The sequence below is a fragment of the Vespula pensylvanica genome, chromosome 24, assembly GCF_014466175.1.
Source record: "Vespula pensylvanica isolate Volc-1 chromosome 24, ASM1446617v1, whole genome shotgun sequence".
NCBI classification, from domain to species: domain Eukaryota; kingdom Metazoa; phylum Arthropoda; class Insecta; order Hymenoptera; family Vespidae; genus Vespula; species Vespula pensylvanica.
In genome coordinates, this window is record NC_057708.1 from 1 (window position 1) to 22,106 (window position 22,106).

Here is a 22,106-nt window from a genome sequence, read left to right on the forward strand (position 1 = left end):
ATTCGTGCATGAAAGTAAAGGATAAGGTTAATTTTAAACGTTGAAATCGTCGTTATAACAAAGTCTCGTTACGCGCACGTAAGTTTGCTATTTTTGTATACATACAAGAAGCTCTTCGTAGAAAGAGAAAGATAACATTAGCATATAGATAATAGCTTAAAGGTTCCTCCATCTATTGTTTCCGGTAAACAACGAAAGAAAAACCGGTCGAGCGTGATAAATTGTTGTTACCACGTGTGTATATATACATGATATAGAATTCGGAGAATTTGGGAAGTCTTGTAGTGAAAAGTATGTGTAAATAAACGAGGGACGATCGGAGAGATCGACCTAGGCACGACTTCCCTCCATTCGTCGTCCTTACAACGCGTTAGTCGCAGTATTCCTTCCTCTCGGCGGCTGTTTGGACGTGCTTTATCTAGACAAGGCGTAATTTTAACAACGCTTGCAGCACGTAAGTATTCCTGGAGTATTTCTCTTAACTTAATTTACGTTAATAATCCGATTGACACTGGATATAACCAAGTTAGGAATGATAAAGGCTATACTAACGATGAAACTCAAGTTGCAAGAGATATTCATAACGCTTTATTACTGTTCTTTAAACTTTTCCCAGAGCTTCGAAATAATAATCTTTTTGTTGCTAAAGAATCTGGCGACAAATATACACTTGCTATTCCGTATATCATCGAAGACTATAATATTGAAATATAACTATGAAATATAAGGCTATAATATTAAAACGTAAAATAATTGCGTAGATACGATATCCTAGGACGATTTCCTATCTAATAAGTTGATGCGATGTAAAACTGCTTCGTGTATGTATCTATATATAATTGTTTTCTCTATCAGTTTGCCGTTCTTTTCCAGCACGTACAACTTTTGGAAGCCTAAAAAATGTGACATTGATTAGTAGGATATAAAATTAATTGCGTGTGTGTATAGGAGATAACCATATACGAAGTATGCATAGACAAACAAACAAAAATAAGACAAGATAATTCGAAATAGAAAACGTCCATAGAAGACATCGATTTTATTTTTGTGGATATTTTTTAAACGAAATGATACCATAATCTGCAAGTATTCACGCGCGAGAATTGCGTTTTCGACAATCTATTAGTATATGAAATAAGGATGTACGTCAGGTTAAATATTATAATTATCTACGATTAACGATTATTGGTTACCTAAATATATACATTGCGAACGGATTCTCGTGTTCTTTGCTAGAACGTGCGGCCAATCACGAGAATTCTTGTATTTGCACTGTTGTCATTTAGAGTGGAGCCGCGTAACAAAAAACGAATTTTTGTTGAGGTTATAAATCCCGTACGGAATTAAAAATGACTAATTTCTTGTTCTTAGTAATAAAACTAAATTGACTTTTATATCAATTAGATATTTTATAGCGTTCGATAACCATCGAGAACGATGAAGGACATGATAAAATTTTGGGTGTATTTGCTGACAATTTTTCAGATATGTCAAGTGAAAGTGAAGATATCGATCATTGTAAGGATGATATTGAAAGTGAAAGAAGCGAGGTGGATTGCAGTGATGTGGTGAAAGCTCTGACAGTGATAATGATATAGTTATTCCTTCGAGTAAACGATAAATAGTAATTTCAGGTGATATTACAATGTTTTACAAAATGTCATATTCCAAAAATACATTACCTTGTAAGAATATGTTAATGAATGATTTCCAGATGCAATGGTTTTTTCTTTTTCTTTTTTAATTTTGGCATTAAATTAAAAAAAAAAACTATCAAATATGGGATAGAAAAATATCTACTTTCGTCGAAACTCGTCCTTTTCATCCTAAAAGTCGCTATTAAGACCATTCTGTACAAAGACAAATTAATTGAATCTTATTTTTTCGATTTAACTGTTGAGGTAGATAGTCGCGAAGAAAGTGATAGAGGATAAGTTTTTTGAAGAAATAGAAATCTGTAACATCTGTTATCTACTACTGGTCCAATGTTTAATCGTATAAGTGCGTGGCTAGAAAGTTACATGGAATTATAAAGAATTTAAGCCTACATACGAATCGTCTTATAAGACATGTTTTATAAAACTATCATAATAGTCGAGCTATTCCTTATAATAGGCTATTATTGAGCTAATAACAAATTAAATACTCACTTACCTATATAGGCAAGTAATTTTCAACTTATGTATTTCTTTATAATTGTCTTATAAGAATTGATGGTCAATTAAGTATTATGTAAATAAATATAGGAATATTACATTATCTTTTTTTGTTATTCTACTTATGTTCAAGTGAGTTTAATGATGCAATTATGTTATATTAAGGTATGTTAAAATTTTTAGATATACTATTTTTTATCTTCCAGCTATTTCATTTCGCATTAAGTAAGTCTACACAATAAATATAATGATTATAATCGGATAATGTATTAAGTTTTATTTTATTATTTTTTTCACATGTGTCATTAAACAAGTAAAGAGTATGTAATATGGTACGTTATATATACTATATTATATTTAAAATGGATAAGGTACGCATCACATAGGAAATAAACGTTGATGAGAAATTTTGAAGAAATTTAGTTCATTGATAGAATGCGTTCGACGTGATATTTTGTCGTTACAACGACTGCACACAAAGAAATTTGTTGCATAATGTATCGATGACAAAATGCAAGAAGATATTAAAAGATGAGAAGACACAATATGAGATATAATGAAAGAATAATTATCGTATCGACGATCGTAGAAAGTACGAGCTACTTATGGTAAGAGAAAATATTGACTTTCAAAGTAACATTTAGTAGTTAATTACCCGAGTTGATATTGCAAGACCAAAGATGAAAATCGATTGACGACTTTCGCTTTGAAAGAATCGATTTCTCGAGTAACAAGTGAAATAAATTCGGCATTTAACGAGCACAGCCTTAAAAGACTTCAATGGTCTAAATATTTTCGCTCGTGCATGTGTCGTGTATGAGCACACGCACGCACACGTACACACACATATGCATATGCAAACGTACACACACGCGCGTATATGCATGCGCGTACGTATATATTTGTATTTACATATGTTTATCTAAAGGTTTCAATACCTATACATGTATGTGATATCGTAAGTATATTTAGCACAACTGACAATTGAGAAATTATATATCTTAAGGGTTGGATTGACAAAATTCGAAGAATAAAATTCGTTAAGATTTTAGTTTTAAAACAAAGGGACAGAGCACTGACATAATACCAAGTATTTTTTCTCGAGTATTTGTATACTACAGCTACAAAAACACTCGCAAGTATATAAAGAAACATAAGTATGTGCCAACTACTACATTTTTTCTTCCCAAATTTAAATACGGAAGCACGTATTGGCTGTATTCTTTCATATTATCGGTTGATTGTCTCGAAAATGGAGCTCATATCCTTCTTTCATAATATATATATATATACATACATATATGTATGTATGTATGTATGTATGTATGTATGTATGTATGTATGTATGTATGTATGTATATATATATGTTTATCATTTAAGCTACATCTTGGTAGAAAGAGATATAGAAACGTGATAAATAAAATGAATGAAGATAAAATGGAACTAATTGAACAAGCATTCTTTGATTCATTTGCATATTGGATAAATCAAATGAAATAAATAATGTGTAAAGTCTAAGTATATGTGACGAAAGGATATCGTAATACTTATATCAAGGATTTCATAAAGCAGTAAGTTGAAACAATATGCATCTATACGTATATTTTTACGTTTCCGCGTTACTATATTCATTAACTGGTACTATAATCTTTTTAATAAAGGAAAATGGATACAAGCTCTGTTCCTAATCGAGACTTTTATCTACTGTTGGAGCAGTTCTTGTTAGACGAATATTTTGACATTATTAACATTGAAAAATTCTACGAACTCGTTTTTTTCTACCCGTTAGCTACTTTAGCGAAATAAACGAACAATAAGTGCAACTTCGAACGAAAGACAGAAAAATTGTATCTATACGTATCGATATATCTTAATTCTCTGTATAAGTGTCTGTGTGTATACGTATATATAATGATATATTACTTCAATCGATATATATTATATATACTCTGGAAGGCGACAGTAGAAACTACTGAAGTAAATGCATAATATACGCGGAGAACGAATGCAGCGATTGTTACACATTTTCATTTTGATCGAGAAGTAGATTCATTTTTACAATCGCCATGAAATACAATTCTCCGCAGATCGAAAATTAGAATTCGTCCTACGAATCCCTCGACGATCGGCACCAGGCGTCCCGTCTTTATCTTATAGCATAATAATACAGTGCGCACTAACATGGCGCTTTATTTCTTTAAAAAATACATCGAAAGATTCTTCTATGTTGTGACAACATGGAAAATGACAAAGTATTTTACGTCTCGTCCGTATTCCCTTATGTCATTATGAGAGATATAATTACTAAAATGAGAGTAGGAGAGAGTGGGGGAGTGGGAGGCAGAGAAAGAGAGAGAGGGAGAGAGTAACCCTGAGTGAAAACGGATAACGTCGATCATGAAAAATAAGGGAAAGGTCGTAGAAGATAAAGAGACTAATGAGTCATAATATACAAAGAATAGACCGATGAGGTAAAGCTAATAAGAGATATTATCTTAAATATGTTGCACAAACTCTGGATTGAGGAACGAGAAACCCATGAACTCCGTTTGATCCAGATTCATCATAAAGAGTTTGTCCGTCGGGGTCAAGTCCGTTTTTTCAGATGTGAATTGTTTGTCAAAATTGCTTACATCTTTAGGGTGTTTCTGAAAGCATAGAAAACAATAATGCAAGTCTAATTTATATAAGTTATCGTCGCTTTAAAAGTCCTCTTTTGTTTCTACTTTTTTATTTTTAAAGTTTTTCTTCTACAGATTTTTAAAGCGATGACGACTGTAACATTATCGATAGGAGGAAACAAAAAATAAATATCGTAGCATTAATAAAAATGTATCTCACGATCTTTGGTTTGAAAGGTGGTTGCACTTCGCGATTCTCGATCTTCTCCCAATCGATATGCCTAAAGAATACATGACTACGAACATCTTCTTCTCCACGGAAACCGCAACCAAGCCTTCTACTCGGATTTTTGGTAAGAAACTGATAAAAAAAAAAAGAAAGATATTATATGTAAGCAGATGAAACTAAATAAAATGAAACAAAAAGCGAGTAATTGGAGATAAAAGGATTATTGGAAAATCTTACTGCTTTGCACACTTCCTTGGCTTCTTTGGATAAACTTTTTGGATAGCTAACATTGTGATTTGTTATTGCAGCAAAAAGTTCTTCCTCGTCTTCACCATCAAACGGTGGTTGTCCAACAAGCATTTCATAGAGAAGTACGCCATATGCCCACCAATCTACAGATTTTCCGTACGGCTGATATAAGATTATCTGAAATTTCAATGTTAATTATTGATTTGTCATGCAAATGAACTAAGGCTGCACTAACCAAAATGATTGAATTTACCTCCGGTGCTATATAATCTGGTGTACCGCAAAAAGTTTTAGCTGTTTTATCACCCGTTATTCCTTCTTTACACATTCCAAAATCAGCAATTTTTATATGTCCGTCCTGATCGAGTAATACGTTGTCGAGCTTTAAATCGCGATACACGATACCGCGGCCATGTAAAAAGAACAGTCCGATGGCAATTTCCGACGCATAAAATCTAGAAATATAGAAAGCTCATATCTTAGTTATTCCTTGCACGTTATAAATTCAACGTTAAATTTTATAATATAGTTTAAAATATAGTTTCGAAAAAGAGAATATACATGCATTCTTACTTTTTCCTCTATTATGTACGATTCATTTATTTTCGAAAATTAAGGAATAAATACATTCAGGAAGGATTTATTAATTATGATCAGTTCCCTTGAGAAAGAGAATTCAATATTTTACGGTAGAAATGATGACAAATAAAACGCTCGATGGTATCTAAGAAAAATTTTTCATCGTCCTTTTTAGCACACAAATACTCGGGCGTAATATTTAATATCACTAAAAAAATTGATATATAAATCGGACATACACAAAAATATATACTCACACTGCTACTGGTTCTTTAAATTTGCCACACTGTTGAATCTGATACATTAAATCGCCACCATTTACGTACTCCATGACAAAATATAGACGATCCTAAAACGTTAACGATCCGCGTATGAGGAATATTGAGCTAACATACTATAAATATAATATTTTTGCGATAACATTTGCTATGCGGAAGATGATGTTAAATCTGTCTCAAGACGTACCATAGTTTGAAAACAAGAATGTAATTGTACAAGAAAAGGAGGCTTGCTTGAAAGAGCGAGGACTCTCTTTTCGGCCATCGTGCATTCCACGTCGTCATCTTGAATAATAATGTCTTTCTTAAGTATTTTGATGGCATATAACTCATTAGTTCCTTTTCTTTCTGCTAATAGCACCTTTAAAATAACGATCAAACCGATTAATTCCTTTTGGTACCATTTATATTTCGTACAATATATTATCCACAATATATCATCCGTGAATATACCTTCCCGAAGCTACCCTTCCCTAGAACCATAAGAAAATTAAAGTCCGATGCTCTTATCAAATCGCTCTTTCCCATATTGTGTGGTACATCTTTATCCTGCGTCGTTGGAGTCTTTTTCGTCACCGATGTTTTCTGCAAATACATATATATATATATATATATATATATATATATATATATATACACACATAATGGAATGTAAGAAAAAGAAATGTGTCTTTCGCACATAAGAATTTCATCGCCGAAAAGAAGACCATGAATATCATACGTTATTCTTTCTTTCATACTAGATATCTTACTCGAAAATACTAATCAGTTATTCTACTCACTCGCATTTTACTTTTAAGTTCCGCCAGATCAACTCCCTCTTCGGGCACAGGTACGTTATAAAATTCCCCTTCTTCTTGAGTAAGAAGTTTAAACCAACCACTAGCAGGCGCTTTAATGAGTTCCGATATGCCGAAAGAAAGTGATCCCATGAAATCATTCCTAGAAGTTCGATCCCAATCCCAGACTTCAATTAACAACCGTCTGTCTTTATCCTCTGGTTTAAGATCGCTAAATTAATATAAATGTGAATTTATAAATATCGTACTTCCTTTAATCATTAATGTAAATATAAAGTAACGAAGGTAAGAAAAAATATGTACGCGACCGCATATAAGTTTGTTATTTGATAAGATATATTTATTTGTTGTATAATTTTTAATAATATCGAACAATGACATATTATTTAACAGTAGGTAAAATTACTCACAATATAATTGTCTCATTCCACTCAGGATTTAAAGATGACTTGATAGTTTTCGTTTTCTTCTTTACATTATCCGAATCTGGAATCAATTTCAATTTCACGTAAGGATCCGAAAGACCATTAGGATCCATCGGAATGAGATTTCGTCCTTCCTTTACTGCAACAAGAACATGTAAAATTATATTATAACAAACAATTGCTATAATTGTAAGCATATATATGTACATACCTTCGACGGTCATCTTGCTACCGGAAACAGTGATGTAAAGATGTATACGACCACGTCTTTCGGTGTGATCGCATCCACAAAGATTCGGGACGCTCTCTTCGCATCTCTTGTGTACGTTCATGTCGCATGCTAAGTCATCAGATCATTATGGATTATCATTTTGATCCATTTTATTTGTCATAGCTACAAGATCCATAGCCATGATTGCCACTTTCGTATAAATTATTTTTTGTTTAACTAATTGGCAACACGCCCGCGTATAATTTTCCTATAATTTATCATAATTACGGTGGCCAATTTAATACTTCTCAAATTTCGTTTTATAACTCCGACTTATCTTTTGGACACTTTATATTACTTTCGTATAATTGATTATTGAAATAAGTCGTAACTGGAGCGTCACTGTACATTCGAGATTACGTAGACACAAATTTATGAAAAAGAAAACGCGATACACGGTTAAAGGATCATCTTTATAAATAGTTCAAACGAATTTATTATACTAGTTTGCATATGACTGAATGGATTTTTATACATATAATTTTGTTGTCTTACTTCTCCACGCGTATATTTCGATCGTCCTTATGCATGAATATATACCATTACTCGTGGAGTGCAAATGGAAAAAAAAATCTAAAAAATCTACCAGATGAGAAAGATATTTTCCTACGTATGCATATAAATGTAAATCTAATTGCGGCTGGTAGCTTGGTGATATCACGTAGATACAATGCAATTGTACAAATCACGATGTTCGCTAGAGGAAAATGTTACCATATGTATGCTTACAAGTGCCTATGAAACTGTAGGATAATTACGAGCATGCATAAAAAAAATTTACACTTATATAGTTCTGCATACAGTACAACTTAAGGAGGAGGATGGTGCGTACGTAAGACTATATGTGCTTGTGCGCTCTTAGATACAAGAGAATATATCAAGTAATTACTTTCGAATAAATATCTTATTCGAAAGAGATACGCGCGATATTATTCGAGGGTAAAAGTTAAGCATTTTTAATATATGATCTCGACTTAATCATGCATCTCATTGTCAAATCATAAGTCTCATTCGTAAGTCTGTTGGCAAGTATATCGTAAAAGTGTCATGTTGGTTGATCAGAGAACGCCGAAATTTTTCAAACTAATGAAGTCACAAAACCCGTTCATACATTCGGAGAAGTAAATAATTAACGGGATAAGGGAGAAAAAAATATTGTAAAGGACTTTGTTTAACGGACTAAAGGACGTCTTCGAATATATTTTTCATCGATTTCGTCATTTTTTTTTCTCATCGAGTAAATATCCTTATGAGTTTCCTATTACGAAATATGCAACCGACTCAAGCAATTCCTCATTTGTATCATATTGCTGAATATCGAAGTTTTCCATTAGTTTCTTCAAAAAAAAAAAAAAAAAAAAAAAAGATGTAATAAGCATATTTATTTTGAAAAAACACTTTCATTCGTGGTTACACACTCACACGCGCGCGCGCGCGCACACACACACACACACACGCGGTCATTATAAGCCTACTCCGAAAGTCAAGCATACATTATATAAATACACTACTGTCGTATGTTTCAATAATCTTTTAGAGGAAGTCACGTTCCACAATTTACGAATGTCAAAGAATCCATTATAAACATTTCTATCGAATGATCTTTCATGCGGATACTTGTGATACTTAAAAATTCATAGAACATAATCATGCAGCTACATCGAGACATAGAAAGAAAAAGAGAATAGATGTTGGGAAAATAAAGAGAGAGAGAGAGAGAGAGAGAGAGAGAGAGAGATAGGGATAGAAAACAGTCGACTTTGAGTAAACATCGGAACAAACAAGTATATAGTGGAAAAACAAAGAAATATAGAAAAACAATCTATCTAAATGTTGGTACGTAGGCATAAACACTACACGGTCGAGACAAATTGTACGAGCATACTATTGGCAGAATAGCATAAGATTGTAAAGTTTTCGACAATCCTTTTTGACATCTTTTAAAAAATAAGATATAAAACTCTTCTTATGGAAAATCGTAACCTTGCGACTCTATATCAAATAAAGAAGAATACTTACTACGTGATAAACGATAAAAAGATAATTGAGGAAAAAATCTTCATGAGATTACGTGCCATTTGTGTGTGTGGTGTTGAATCTTCTAAGACGAATTTTTTACTTCCTTCTATCCTTTTCGCGTTAAATGTGAAACTCGTTAAAAAAGCAAAACACACGAAACATTTAGGGTTCGCTTGAAAGTGCACGTAGCACAATGAAAGGAGCTTCATACGATCAGCAGCCTCAACATCGTCCGATGTATCACCGTTTCGTGAACAAGAATGTTATTAACGGTAAAATAATAATTGTATTTGTTAAAATAAATATAAGCGCACACGAATATTGTTTCACTTTCGATCTAATCCACATTTTGTTCTTTTTTTTATCGATCTACGGAGAAAAACACAATCCAGCGTAGATTTCTTTTACGTTCAAACGAAGCTTATATTTTCTACTTACGCCGAACTCGAAGATGGATCGATCTCGTAATTCTCGATGTCAACAATTACATTGCAATTCGACAAAAATAAAAAAAAAAAAAAATAACACGAATTATATTTCGAAAAAAAGGAGACTATACGAGCGCATATTGACCCGAGATCGATCTTATTTCGAGCAGGACGGTCGCACGCGTCATATCATTTTTCCCCTATAAGAACTACAGAGCAGCGATGTGCAAAATCCGGTCGCTTTTATGAGATTTTTCTTGAAATGGATAAATAATTCTGATTTGTCGTTTTTCATTATTTAACTACCTGAACACTTGAGTCCCTGATGCGAGATACCATGAAGCATCGAGCCGCAGTGGTCGCAGAAGGTTGGCGTCAGGTAAGTGAAAACCTCCCATTTGTGTGGGGCGCTCACCGCCTGGGAACAAGAAACAGGGGCCCAGAGAAGCCCGGTCCTTCATTGTGGTCTGATCCTGTGGGAGAGATCGAGAGACGGTGGTGTGCCGATCGATACCCAATAAAGTTCCTCTCGAAGTAACCCCTTCGTCTACGATGACTACTTGTTAGTGTAAGTCATCCCAAAAGCTCAGACAGAAGCAACAAAGGAACCAAGTTAACAACTGCGTGATGATAGCGTGGCATCGACGATAGGGCTATATAGCACTTTGTTCTGACGCGTAACGATAACGCAACGATTAAAATAATCAACCTTATTCTTGTTCTTTTTCGTTTCGCCAAAGCAAACTATTGCAAAAAATAAGTTAAGAAAAAAAAAAAAACGAAAATAGTATGTGTTATGACGCATGATCTCCAACTATGGATGCTTCGATTCGATAAGTTTCTACTTGGAGAAAAAGATATTCTTTCATTTTTGGCATCGACAAAAAAGGACATTTTCTCTATCAAATCGGGTAACAAATTCCGTCCAATACTTTCGCTCACGGTGGAAGATGAACAGTACACGATGAACAGTAGACGATTGAATAGTTTTAAAGAAAGTCAACGGATAAAGAGAAAAAGACGAATGAAGAAGAAATTTTGTGTTGCCCACAGTTTTGTTCGACTATCATGAAATTAATGATAGATCTACACAATACCCTATAACAATCCATCCTGTATAATGTCTTCTTTAACAAGATAGATTACAGAAGGAAGAAAATTCTCGTCGGAAAACCGAAGAACGCTATTATTTCAAACGCTGGTTTAAGGAATGTGATAGTTAAGAAGTGCATTGCTAGCATGCCTCGTCTCGAATACAAACATATTTTTATTTTCCTCTGTCTATTTGATATCTAATCTCTTCCTGTTATATAGATCGATTATTGAAGTATCGGTAATTACCTTCCCATAGGATAAGTATATAAGAAAAGAACTATTAACCACGGATATATTGTTAAAGCAAAACATAGTTATCTCATGTACTCGTTTTAAAGGACACATTTAGAATCGAGGATGTCTCCAACAGATGTGCCCATCCAAAGAAAATTTGAGAAATGTAAGAGTGTCTATAGAGAAAGAAGAAATGCTAATAAAACGCGTTTATATTGCTTGTAAGAATTATAAGTTTTAAATTGTAAAGCAAGGGATGATTCACATTAAAAAAGAAAAAAATAGAAAAGAAAAGACAAAGTACATTACAGCCAGGAAATGCAATTATTAATAATTATTGATTCAAAATAATAAAGAGGCCTCAAATAAAGATGAGGACAAGGGTAGAAAAGAGGAAGACATCCAAGAAAGTGTACACGGCGGTCCGAAAGTGCTCCAATTAATGTAAAAATTGCGACAATTTAAACGAGGCATGTAACGCACCATTGATTAAAAAAATACGACGTATATACAATAATTTGAACATCAGAGACTAGAAAACATTTACATATATGTACAGAACGTAGTGAGCGTGTACGTATGAGCTCATCTATGTTGTGCTGTAAAATGAGTTACATAGCGATTATATACAAATCCAACCATAAGAGAAATACGATTAATATCTTTAATCCCATGTCCGTTAAAAGTACGAGAGAATTCTATTCTATACTACTCTATGCAACGATGCAATAACGATATTTATTGAATAAAACGAGAAAATGCAAAGTCCTTGATAGCTTTTGTCATTTCTCGAATCCTATCTACGTTACTACATATGTATATCAGAATTTTGAGAAAAGGTATACAAAACAATAAAAAATAAAATAATTTTGACCGTAAGCAGTCTATGATATATATATATATATATAGAGAGAGACACACACACACATGTATTTATGATATATGTACACTCGCTAATACCGTAGAACAATGAGATCGTGCACGCGAATGTGGGAAGAAGATTTAAGAAATTAAAAGAAACATTATTTTTATAAAAGAGAATTTGTGAAAGAAGATAAAATAAATAAATAAATAAATAACCTTTCTTCGTAAGACGGAACGATACGCGAAGAGACGATGTATTTCAAACTATTTTCAAATGTTTCCTTCTATCATCGTTGTCGCAACAGCAAAATTCCCCATTTCTTTCCTTAATATTTTATTTCTTTTTCAATTCGTCCTGTCAATAATGCCCTTCATAATTTTCTCCAAAAAGAAAATTTAGAACGACGCGACATCATAAGAAATTTTACTTGTATGTGTGTAGGCCGGATTTACTTATCATTAATTGATAACAAGTTTTGCAAAACACAAATTTTTTGCAATTAGAGATGTTCTTTTTCAGAATTGAAAGGATCGTTGAGGGCAATAATTCGTTAGAGAAAATAGAAGAAAAGATCAGGAAAAGAAATCAAAAAAAAAAATAATTATGGTTAGGAAGATAATGTACTATATATAGGTGCATTGTATCGGATTAAAATGAATCGCATACCTTCATTTATTTTAGGCTTGTATAATGTATTTACTTGATAAATTTCGCGTCTCCTTCCATGCGCGTGCACGATTCGTAAACACCTACAAACTTATTCAAAATATGGCAATGCACACCTTTCTTATATAAAGACGATGACGATAAGATATGTGTAAGTACTCACCGCGTTTTATTTGGAATAAAATTTATTTACAAAGAGAGGAATACTTAGAATAATAATAAGACGAAGAGAAGAAGAAGAAATGAGATGGTAGACAATTAAATGAAGATGAAGAAGAGAATACGCAGAAGAATGGTAATATAAGACGAAGACAAAGCAACACCACATACATGATAGATCAAAACGATAAAAGTTGTGCGATTGGTGGTCGTATATGTATCTCTTCTTCGTGTGCCTGTGGTGAAAGTGCGTGTATCTCGTGTGGTCTTTCGCTTGATTTAATGATACCTTGGCATTTCATGCCCTGGTGGATGACACCATAGAGAAGACTACCGCAGTGGTCACAGAACGTGGGGCTGTTGTAGGTGTGTTGCTTGAATTGATGCTTCGTCCGCGTATCCTGCGTTATTACACCATTACATCGTGCACACGCACGCAGACTCTCGGATTATGACACAGATTATGCGATTTTGAATCACGAAATACGAATGTCATATGATCGATGGATCTCTCCATCGAAATTGATAAACGGTCGATCATTTAATCTCGATAGATTCAGATTTATATCTAAGTAGTCTAGGTAGTCAATACAAAGAAATTAGTCAATGATACAAATCAATTCTAAATAATTAAAACTTATATATGCTACACACACACACACATATTTTACAGTTACATATATTCCGTTTATTTTTAGAAAACGTAACTTAATTCCCTTGAAATATATGATCTTATAAATTATTATTATTATTGAATCCTCATTGACGATAACTAAATTTTTCAAATTAACTCCTAAGCCTTTAACAACAGATACTAAAGAAATAATGGGATGGATATTACGTAGTATTAATGAAAATTTCCGATCATGGAAAGACAGTAAAGTAAAAAAAGAAATAATGGATCTATATTAATACTTATCGTTTGTACGAAACAATGTTTTTAATCTCTAACAACACGATTATATCTTACATTTTGCTGATTTAACAAACAGTCCTAACATTCCAATAGAATTATATCAATAGGACTTTCTTTTTGTTGCACTTATTCATGAATCAAAAATATAAGAAGATTACGATTTGTGGCACTTGAACGATCGAATGCCAACTTACCTTTAGAAATATACTAATCGTAAAAGTAAATCCTCGATTCTCTAAAACATATCTATTACTATTAATCATATCATTGAGTAATATGTAAATTCAGATATGCATTAATCTTCATTGTATCATAATTATATTGACACGAGTAATGGAGAGATCCATAATCATCTGATGTAGAATGATCGATAGAGGGAAAACCTATTGTTTTTGAAGCGCAAAAGCACGGAAAAATTGTTACCGAAAACGAAAAAACATAAGAATACATTGGTTATCTTTCATTGAAAGAATTTAAAAGTTTGTGGTACCAGAGATTGCTTGCGGTTCGCTTATATGTAATTTATGTACAATTATCGCGAACTATTACGTACACGATTATATTTCTACATAAAGTAATATTTGAAGTCTAAATAAATATTTGAAGTACAATTTTGATACTCGATAGAATAAAAAATTTATTGATAAGAATTTATTTATTGTCAAAAACAACAGAAATCCTCTACTATTTCTTCGTGGTAACGAGATGCAATAAATATCCTATCGAAAGGTCGTACGTTTTTATGTACTGAAAGTTTTTAACAACGAGCCGAAAACACCTTGGTTTCCCACGAAAAATAGATATATTTTCTTGACCGTACTTATTTGCAAAATTATTCAGCATTAGCGCGTTTGTGGTTTAAGCGTGGGTTAAACGAACAGCTGAAAACGCTTAGGCCAATCGTGCGCTGTGCAAGAAATGCTGAAGGCTTTTAGCCGCTGTTGCCCTCTCTCTCTCTCTCTCTCTCTCTCTCTCTCTCTCTCTCTCTCTCTCTCTCCCTCCCTCCCTCCCTCTTTCTCTCTCTTCCTTTCTCTCTCTCTCTCTCTCTCTCTCCCTCTCTCTCTCTCCCTCTCTCTCTCTCTCTCTTTCTCTCTCTCTCTCTCCATCACTCTTCTTTATGGCCAACGATTTCATTTTCACTCGTTATATCTTCATATCTTACCAATGTTAATGTTTTGCTAAATTGTATTATTTATCCTTTGACAAGACAAATCATGATATTACAAAAAAAATATTATAATTTTTCAAATTAATTTATTTCGCGTACTCTTAGATTGAAAGTGTAATTGTTTTGCCAATTTGATAATATCTTTGATAATTTATTGACGGCAATTGACGTTTATTTTTAATAAAATTTGTAACATTTATGAAAATTACGGATGCATGGTGCAAAAGAGTTTTTTCGTTAATCGCGTTCAAGTTTTGCATTATTTCTATTCGATTAAGCGTTGTAACCTTGGCTTCGGATGAGCGAAGGAGAAAGACAAGGCGAATTATTTGAATAAAAGGAAAAAATATATATATGAAAAAGAAACGGAAAATAAAAGTTTGAAGTTAGATATGTATTGACACTCACGTCCGAGTCAGCTCCTTTGTCCGCTCCAGGACAGGTAAAGGTCACGTATTCGTGACATCGCTTGTGAACGACGAAACTACAGACTGAAACACAAGCAAAATGTGCCCAGAGGTCTTCCTCAAGATCACACCTGGCGAAGAGGTGGTCGGTGAGATCAGACTGACCCTCTTACCTTGGCACTGATATCCTTGCTTTCCGAAGCCCCTAAAACAAGTAAACATTATATAATTATTTTAGAAAAGAAGAGAAATATTACAAGTAAAATAACACCTGATATCACCTTCAAAAATGGATATGTGTGTGTATTTCATGCGTATATATAAAATATCAGTATAACGAATGCTACAGAATCACGCATGTGTCAGAATTATCAATTTATGATCTATGCAATCAGAGTTCATCTTGCTACATTTTTTCCGCCTGCTGTAAAAAAGAAAGCGGGAATCCTCCTCACCTCTTGAATTCTCAATTTTTCCCGATATAGCTAAAAGTACATTTACAACGTCAGCCTTTGTTTATAGGCTGTATAACAAGTGACGCCTCTGTGCTAGACCGTCGATTAAATCAGCTTCAACGAACAAATCAATATTTCAAGGTTTCTATATGACCGTTATGCATGATCGTTCAGTATGTTTTTTTTTTCTTTTTTTTTTTTTTTCAAATGCATAGAAAATGGCAGACGATTTTGTTCTTCTATATACGAGTCAAATATACTAGATAAAATATATTAGGTAAAAAATAATAATAATAAAAAGAGAAAATTCAAGATAAATCAAAAAGGTAATGCAGGAAAGAACGAAAGGAAGAATAAAACATTGAAGAAGAAACCCAGACAAGCTCAGAGAGATAATAAGAGACGGGCATAAAGAAGCGTGAGGAAAGTAGAATAAGAAAGAAAAAAAAAAAAAACGGTGCAAATCTGTGATTAGCCTACATTACTTCAAAGCTTAAAGCGAAATATACATATATTTATTGCAATGGCACGTATGACAAATTATGACTCTATGTAGATCTTTGCAGATGTAAAAAAGGATTAAAAAATCAGCAACGTATACCGTATATTTGCAATTATTTAATATAGCATCGATAGCTAATACATATACTAATTAAGCTCATATTTTAGTAGAAATATATTACTCGCGATAATACTTGGCAAATAAAAAAACATTTCCCAAATGGAAAATCACGAATTACCATTATCTCGATATTAGTGATTTTGCATATTAGCTGCAATCTTTACACTCTTTTTACTTGCATAGTACCACCGGAACACCTACCAGCGGTGTGCATTTTTGAATCAGGAAGAACACAAAGGGTACATTTCCGTATTTTATATCAGTTTAAAATTGTTATCAGCATAATTGCACATTATATGAATGTTTTTATAGTATTTGTCGGAATATTTTCTTCAACTTCAGCCGTAAAAAAATGTTGGATTAAATACGTACGAATTGCTAACTAATTTAATAATCAACCTAAAATTATATATACACAATGCATCTCAGCATCATACCTTAATTCTTGTTAAATTCCCGTCGTTCAATATTATCGATTTAGTTATTTCATAATAAATTGAAAAAAAAATTTCAAGATTCTACCATCATTATTTTCATCATTAGTTTCAAATCATTCAATAATCAGTTTAAAAATATATTACGTACATTTTTTTTTTTTTTTTTATTTTCAAATTCAATTGGAATCATCTTGACTTTTCTTTTTTTACTACGAATAAACAATAAAGTTTTAGAGTTTTTTTTTTATGATTATTACGCAGAGATTTAAATAATTTCATAATTCGTTTAGAACTTGAAACATAATTGAAAAATGTCATATCTCTAAAAAATTATAGCAGTCGAATGATTTCGCAATAACGATTGCATAAGTCACTTCCGCGTGCCTAAAAACGTTCGTAATTACGTCGTATTTAAGAGCAAATTCAATTCCTCATTATCATGCGAAACTGGTGAATCGAATTATATAAACGTAGTACGTAAAATCATTGATTTATCAAGACATACTCTAATGTGTAATATATTTCATATCGTACATACTCATCCATACGATATAAAAAACAAACGAATGTAATGGTTAAATCTGTATAGGTCCACTGGCTATTCATACACGCACGGACAATCCAAATAAATAAAAAAACTAATACGTAAGATTCGAACAGTACTTGCAATACGACAAGTTTTTCACATTTTTCTTTGTCATCGATCGCAACAGGTTAATCGAGAAAGAGAGAAAAACAAAAAAAAAAAAAAAACATAAAACCAATCGATACCTGCTAAAACGTCTTATTAAATTATTCGATTAAATATAACGATCTTACTTAAAGTATTTATCTTAAATTAAGTAAGTATTGTCTAATGCAACCAAGTATAAACTCGACACATTTATCTATATCTCTTCTCGCATAGTCAGGAAAAGTCTTTGTTTCGACCTAATTGGGTTAGCCTGGTTTTCATCGATTTCGAAGTCCCCGTTGCTTTCTATATAAAAACTCGACGAAGAGGGTCGGATAAACTCGACTTGCATAATGCAATGTGCACGTGTTCACATGTATTCACATCCTTGTACCCGACACGTGCATGTTTCGCGGTGTAAGTTAATCGCCCAACGACGTAAAAGACACCAGTATAATGTGATTTTTCAAATTTAAAGCACTGTTGCTCTCCTAAGGTATCTTACTCGACCTTTTTCAATTTGTCTACAAGATAGTCATTATACAAGAAAATATATTGCCGAATCGTATTTGAAATTATTCTACTAACGTAAAAGGAAGATTAATCTTGATATCTTCGATGACTCGTAGAAGGTGAGGAATTACGACGAGGAAATAAAATATAAATAAATAAAATACGTATATAAATATATAGATATGGCTATAATATGCATATAATACATATAAGTATACATATATCGGTGGGGCAAAGCGATAAAATTCTCACGATTTGTTGAGAATTGAAAGAAATTAATAGAATTCACGTTCCGAATATTTTCCATTCCCAAGTTTCGGTTAGTAAAAAAAAAGCGTGTACTGTCTTTCACAGTGATACAATAAGTATTACAATAAAATAATGTACTTCATTTGAAAATCAAAAAGGCTTCGCAATTTTTCTCAATTCTTTCTTTCGCAAGACCTTTCTCGCAATTTTTCAATCGTTTAAATCAATCTCTAGTGTATTTTTTGTCGTTCTATATAAAAGATCTCGACTATCGTAGGAAGAAAAACATAATTAAAAGAAAACGAACGATCAAGAGGCAGGCGTTAGAAATTATTGATAGTTTAACGACATTGCTCCTAAGTATCTCATGTTACATTTATCTTGGATTAGATTTAAATTAACCTTAATAAATGAAGAAAAAAAGAAAAGGAAGGAGGATGAGAGGAAAATCAAGATTTTCAATATATCGTTATCAACACTATATATCCTTTTTGTGGAACGATGCATCGCAGTGGGTAATAATGTCGAAAGCTAATATCGAAAATATTCAGTTTTCATTGATCAGAATAGGTTGATGGATTAAAATGTGCAACAAAATGAAACGTTCGTTCTTACGATTCGTGTTTCTCATACTCGTGTAAAGATCGAACGTCAAGAAATTTGTAATGCTACTTCGATAATAATTAATTCAAGAAGGAAGGAAAGAAACGGGCGTTTTATCGTATCGTCCGGAAATAAGAGCGTTAAAACGGCATACTCCTAGCTTATATATACGTTCGTATGTATAGATATGTATGTGCAAGTTGCGCGACAAGGCCGTCTTCCTCGTGTGTCATGATCGCGCGCGCGCTCGTGCTAGCAAGTGACGAATGAGCCAAGATGCTATAAACTCGTGACGCATGTCGTTAAAGCATTCGACTTCCTTAAAAATCGTATTTGAAAACCACAAAATTCGATAACATACGTTTGCATAAATTTATATTTATGCAAACGGTGACGACAGACCTTTCGTTTTCTATTTATGACGGATATTACACGCGCAAAAGGAGAAGTCTTGAAAATTAAAATGACATAATCAGGCAGTAGTTTTGCATGCAGAGATCAGATCGGTCGATTGGACAAATAAAGCGGAATGATGAGTAGACGAATAATGATTCTACTCGGCCATTCGTTTCGTTAGCTTTTTATCCGCAGCGGACACAGGTATTACTTCTGTTCACTCTCGAATCTATTATATTCCTTCTTTAGAACGAGCCATTTGATTTTATATTTGAAAGATCCTTTTCATCGGTGACATCTAAATATCGATGAGACTGACGAATCTTCATCGAATGTCTAATACGCGCGATGATTTAGCAGGAACTTAATTTCAAATTAAAATAAATAATGACTAACCACATTCCGATGTAATGTTAATGTTATCATTTTCCAATCCAGTCGAACGATCGTCAGGAAGGATTAAAAAATAAAAAAGAAATATATAGCTCGACCGAGAAAGATTCTTTTTAGTTGAGGATAGTCAAACTAATTGTTCTTTTAAAGCCGTGACCTGTGTTTATTTCCACAACAAATTTCGACTATAAATGTCTGTTAGCGTTCTTCTATAAAGTGTTTTCCAAAGAAAATCTAATGTGGTGTGAATTAAGAGAAGGCGAAGAATTTCGCTTGTTCGATTGCAAGTAGCATCAAACAGAACGATATGTATTAGCCGATGCCCCTGGATTCAGCATGCTGTCGGTGCACGGTCGATCCGTTTAATCCCGGAGCGATGTGTCGATATCTAGGTGCAAGAATGCGATTGGTCGTCGATACCAGTTTTTTTCTAATTAAATAAACGATAAAGAACTTTATGGAGAACCCAAGATTGACATTGATTATGCCAAATTATTATAACTAATTTATTATAACTACAACATAGAACAAATGATTATAACTAAAAACAATATTATAACTGAAGTGACAGTTGCAAAAATCTTAAAGATAGCCGATCTAACAAAAACTGGCCATACTCGAAAGATAATTCGATCAGAGCTTAATAAACGGCTTGATTTGTAAAGAGAACTATCCATTACGCCGAATAATACCGTACTGATCGTACTATTTAAAAAAAGCAAAAATGCATATGTACGTCGCGTGCAATTACTATATTATAAGTATATATGTAAACGTATGTTTATAAATACATGTATCTATAAAAAAAGAAATACTTATCTCCTTTCAGAAATGGAAAATGCGATGTCTATTATTCGTAGTATAAAAAAATGGAGAAAAAAGATTTCAACTTACCATATAAAGTCCTTGCAATGGCTGCAGAATGTGGGTTGTTTGAAGAAACGTGGCATAAAGCTATGATTCTTAACCATGTACACATTTTTCTTCTTGAGTGCTCCTTTCCGGCCCCGTAGTTTCTTGGCAAAAGCAGTGGTGGTATCACCAGGACCGAGAGAATCCTCGCACGTGTTATTCGTTTCTTGTTCCTCCGCCATGGCGATGTCTTATCGCGAACGCGATACGTTTGGACCGACGGGGGTCTTAGGCAGACCCTCGCGGTTATCGCAATTTCTCTTCCGCCTCTTCTCTCCCCTTCTTCTCTGCTTCCTTAGCCTTCTTTTTGAATTTGATTAGTACTAACTAGTCTTTTCGTACTTTGCTTCTTCTTTTCTTCTGTTACTGGTAGAATCGCTCAAAAGCAATATAATCGTTTCGCAGCAGCCTTGATATCGTTCGTACCGAGAGAGAGAACGTAAAGCGAGAGAACTCGCACGATGGGTGGTAGGTAGGCTACTCCGTGTGCGCGGTATAAGCCCGTGCCACGACGTCGACCTACCTCGCTTTGCCTCTGTCTCTCTTTGCTCCTCCTCACCCCGTTTGGCCGACTCGTTCGTTCGTTCGTTCGTTCGTTCGTTCGTTCGTTCGTTCGTTCGTTCGTTCGTTCGTCGTTTGTTCGTCCGTTCGTCCGTTTATCCGTTTGTCCGTCCGTCCGTCCGCTCGTTCGTTCGTTCGTCTACTCGTTTCTTCCTCTCTCCCACCTTTTTTCTCGAACAACGTGCCTTCTTACTTCAATTTCGTAATACGTTCTTCTGTCCGTTCGCCTATTTGTTCAACGGATCAACTATTGCTTAACTCTCCTCCGTTCTTCACCTTTCCTTCTCTAATTTGATGGTTAACTTCTCTTTTTCTCCCGCCTGTATACCTCTCTATTCTTCTTACAACGACCACCGTTTCTTTTCTACGAATCGTATCTTCGATCTTTCTTTCTCTTTCCAATTTCTTCTCCCGTTTATCACATTCTCTCTCTCTCTCTCTCTCTCTTTTCCTCTTTCCGATTCTACCTCTCGATTACCCTTCCTCTCTTCTATCGTGGACCGCCCGATAATTTTAGATTCTCGGCGCAGTGACTCGGGACTGCCACTGCTCAGCCTGTGCCGCGCACTCGAATATCGACATCCAACGACTATGAGAAGTAAGGCTGCGAAAGCAACACTGAACGAGACAAACAGACGAGCGAGACTGCAAACGAGTAAACGTAATCCGCTTTCCAATCGTATTCTCATCCTTTCTATCTTCGTCTCTTCCTTCCTTCTTTCCCTT

At 33.7% G+C, this 22,106-nt stretch overlaps 1 protein-coding gene and 3 long non-coding RNA genes across 8 annotated transcripts; 3 read left to right on the forward strand and 1 right to left on the reverse strand.

The window, feature by feature from the left end:
• Window positions 1–99: 99 nt before the first annotated feature.
• On the forward strand, window positions 100–16,703 carry LOC122637128. Its single transcript, XR_006329124.1, has 3 exons — window positions 100–454; window positions 1,486–2,268; window positions 16,691–16,703. It is a non-coding gene; the product is annotated as an uncharacterized LOC122637128 (long non-coding RNA).
• LOC122637114 (protein kinase C, brain isozyme) lies at window positions 3,745–21,813 on the reverse strand. Of its 5 annotated transcripts, none has more exons than XM_043829037.1 (14): window positions 20,802–21,813; window positions 15,740–15,771; window positions 15,568–15,650; window positions 13,365–13,476; window positions 7,550–7,678; window positions 7,324–7,477; window positions 6,896–7,124; window positions 6,567–6,698; window positions 6,301–6,474; window positions 6,093–6,184; window positions 5,510–5,711; window positions 5,245–5,433; window positions 4,999–5,139; window positions 3,745–4,805 (listed from the first exon to the last, which is right to left on the reverse strand). In XM_043829037.1, exons 1-14 carry the CDS (start codon window positions 20,999–21,001, stop codon window positions 4,653–4,655), a joined length of 2,022 nt encoding a protein of 673 aa, XP_043684972.1. In that variant the 5' UTR covers window positions 21,002–21,813; the 3' UTR covers window positions 3,745–4,652. The 5 variants fall into 5 exon arrangements, with proteins under 5 accessions (XP_043684972.1, XP_043684973.1, XP_043684977.1 ...); XM_043829038.1 differs by lacking the exon at window positions 13,365–13,476 and adding an exon at window positions 10,363–10,474 and having other exon boundaries at window positions 20,802–21,812; XM_043829042.1 differs by lacking the exons at window positions 13,365–13,476; window positions 20,802–21,813 and having other exon boundaries at window positions 15,740–15,762.
• LOC122637127 lies at window positions 4,393–9,350 on the forward strand. Its single transcript, XR_006329123.1, has 2 exons — window positions 4,393–4,522; window positions 9,315–9,350. It is a non-coding gene; the product is annotated as an uncharacterized LOC122637127 (long non-coding RNA).
• Window positions 19,601–20,399, forward strand: LOC122637129. Its single transcript, XR_006329125.1, has 2 exons — window positions 19,601–19,718; window positions 20,058–20,399. It is a non-coding gene; the product is annotated as an uncharacterized LOC122637129 (long non-coding RNA).
• Window positions 21,814–22,106: the final 293 nt, after the last annotated feature.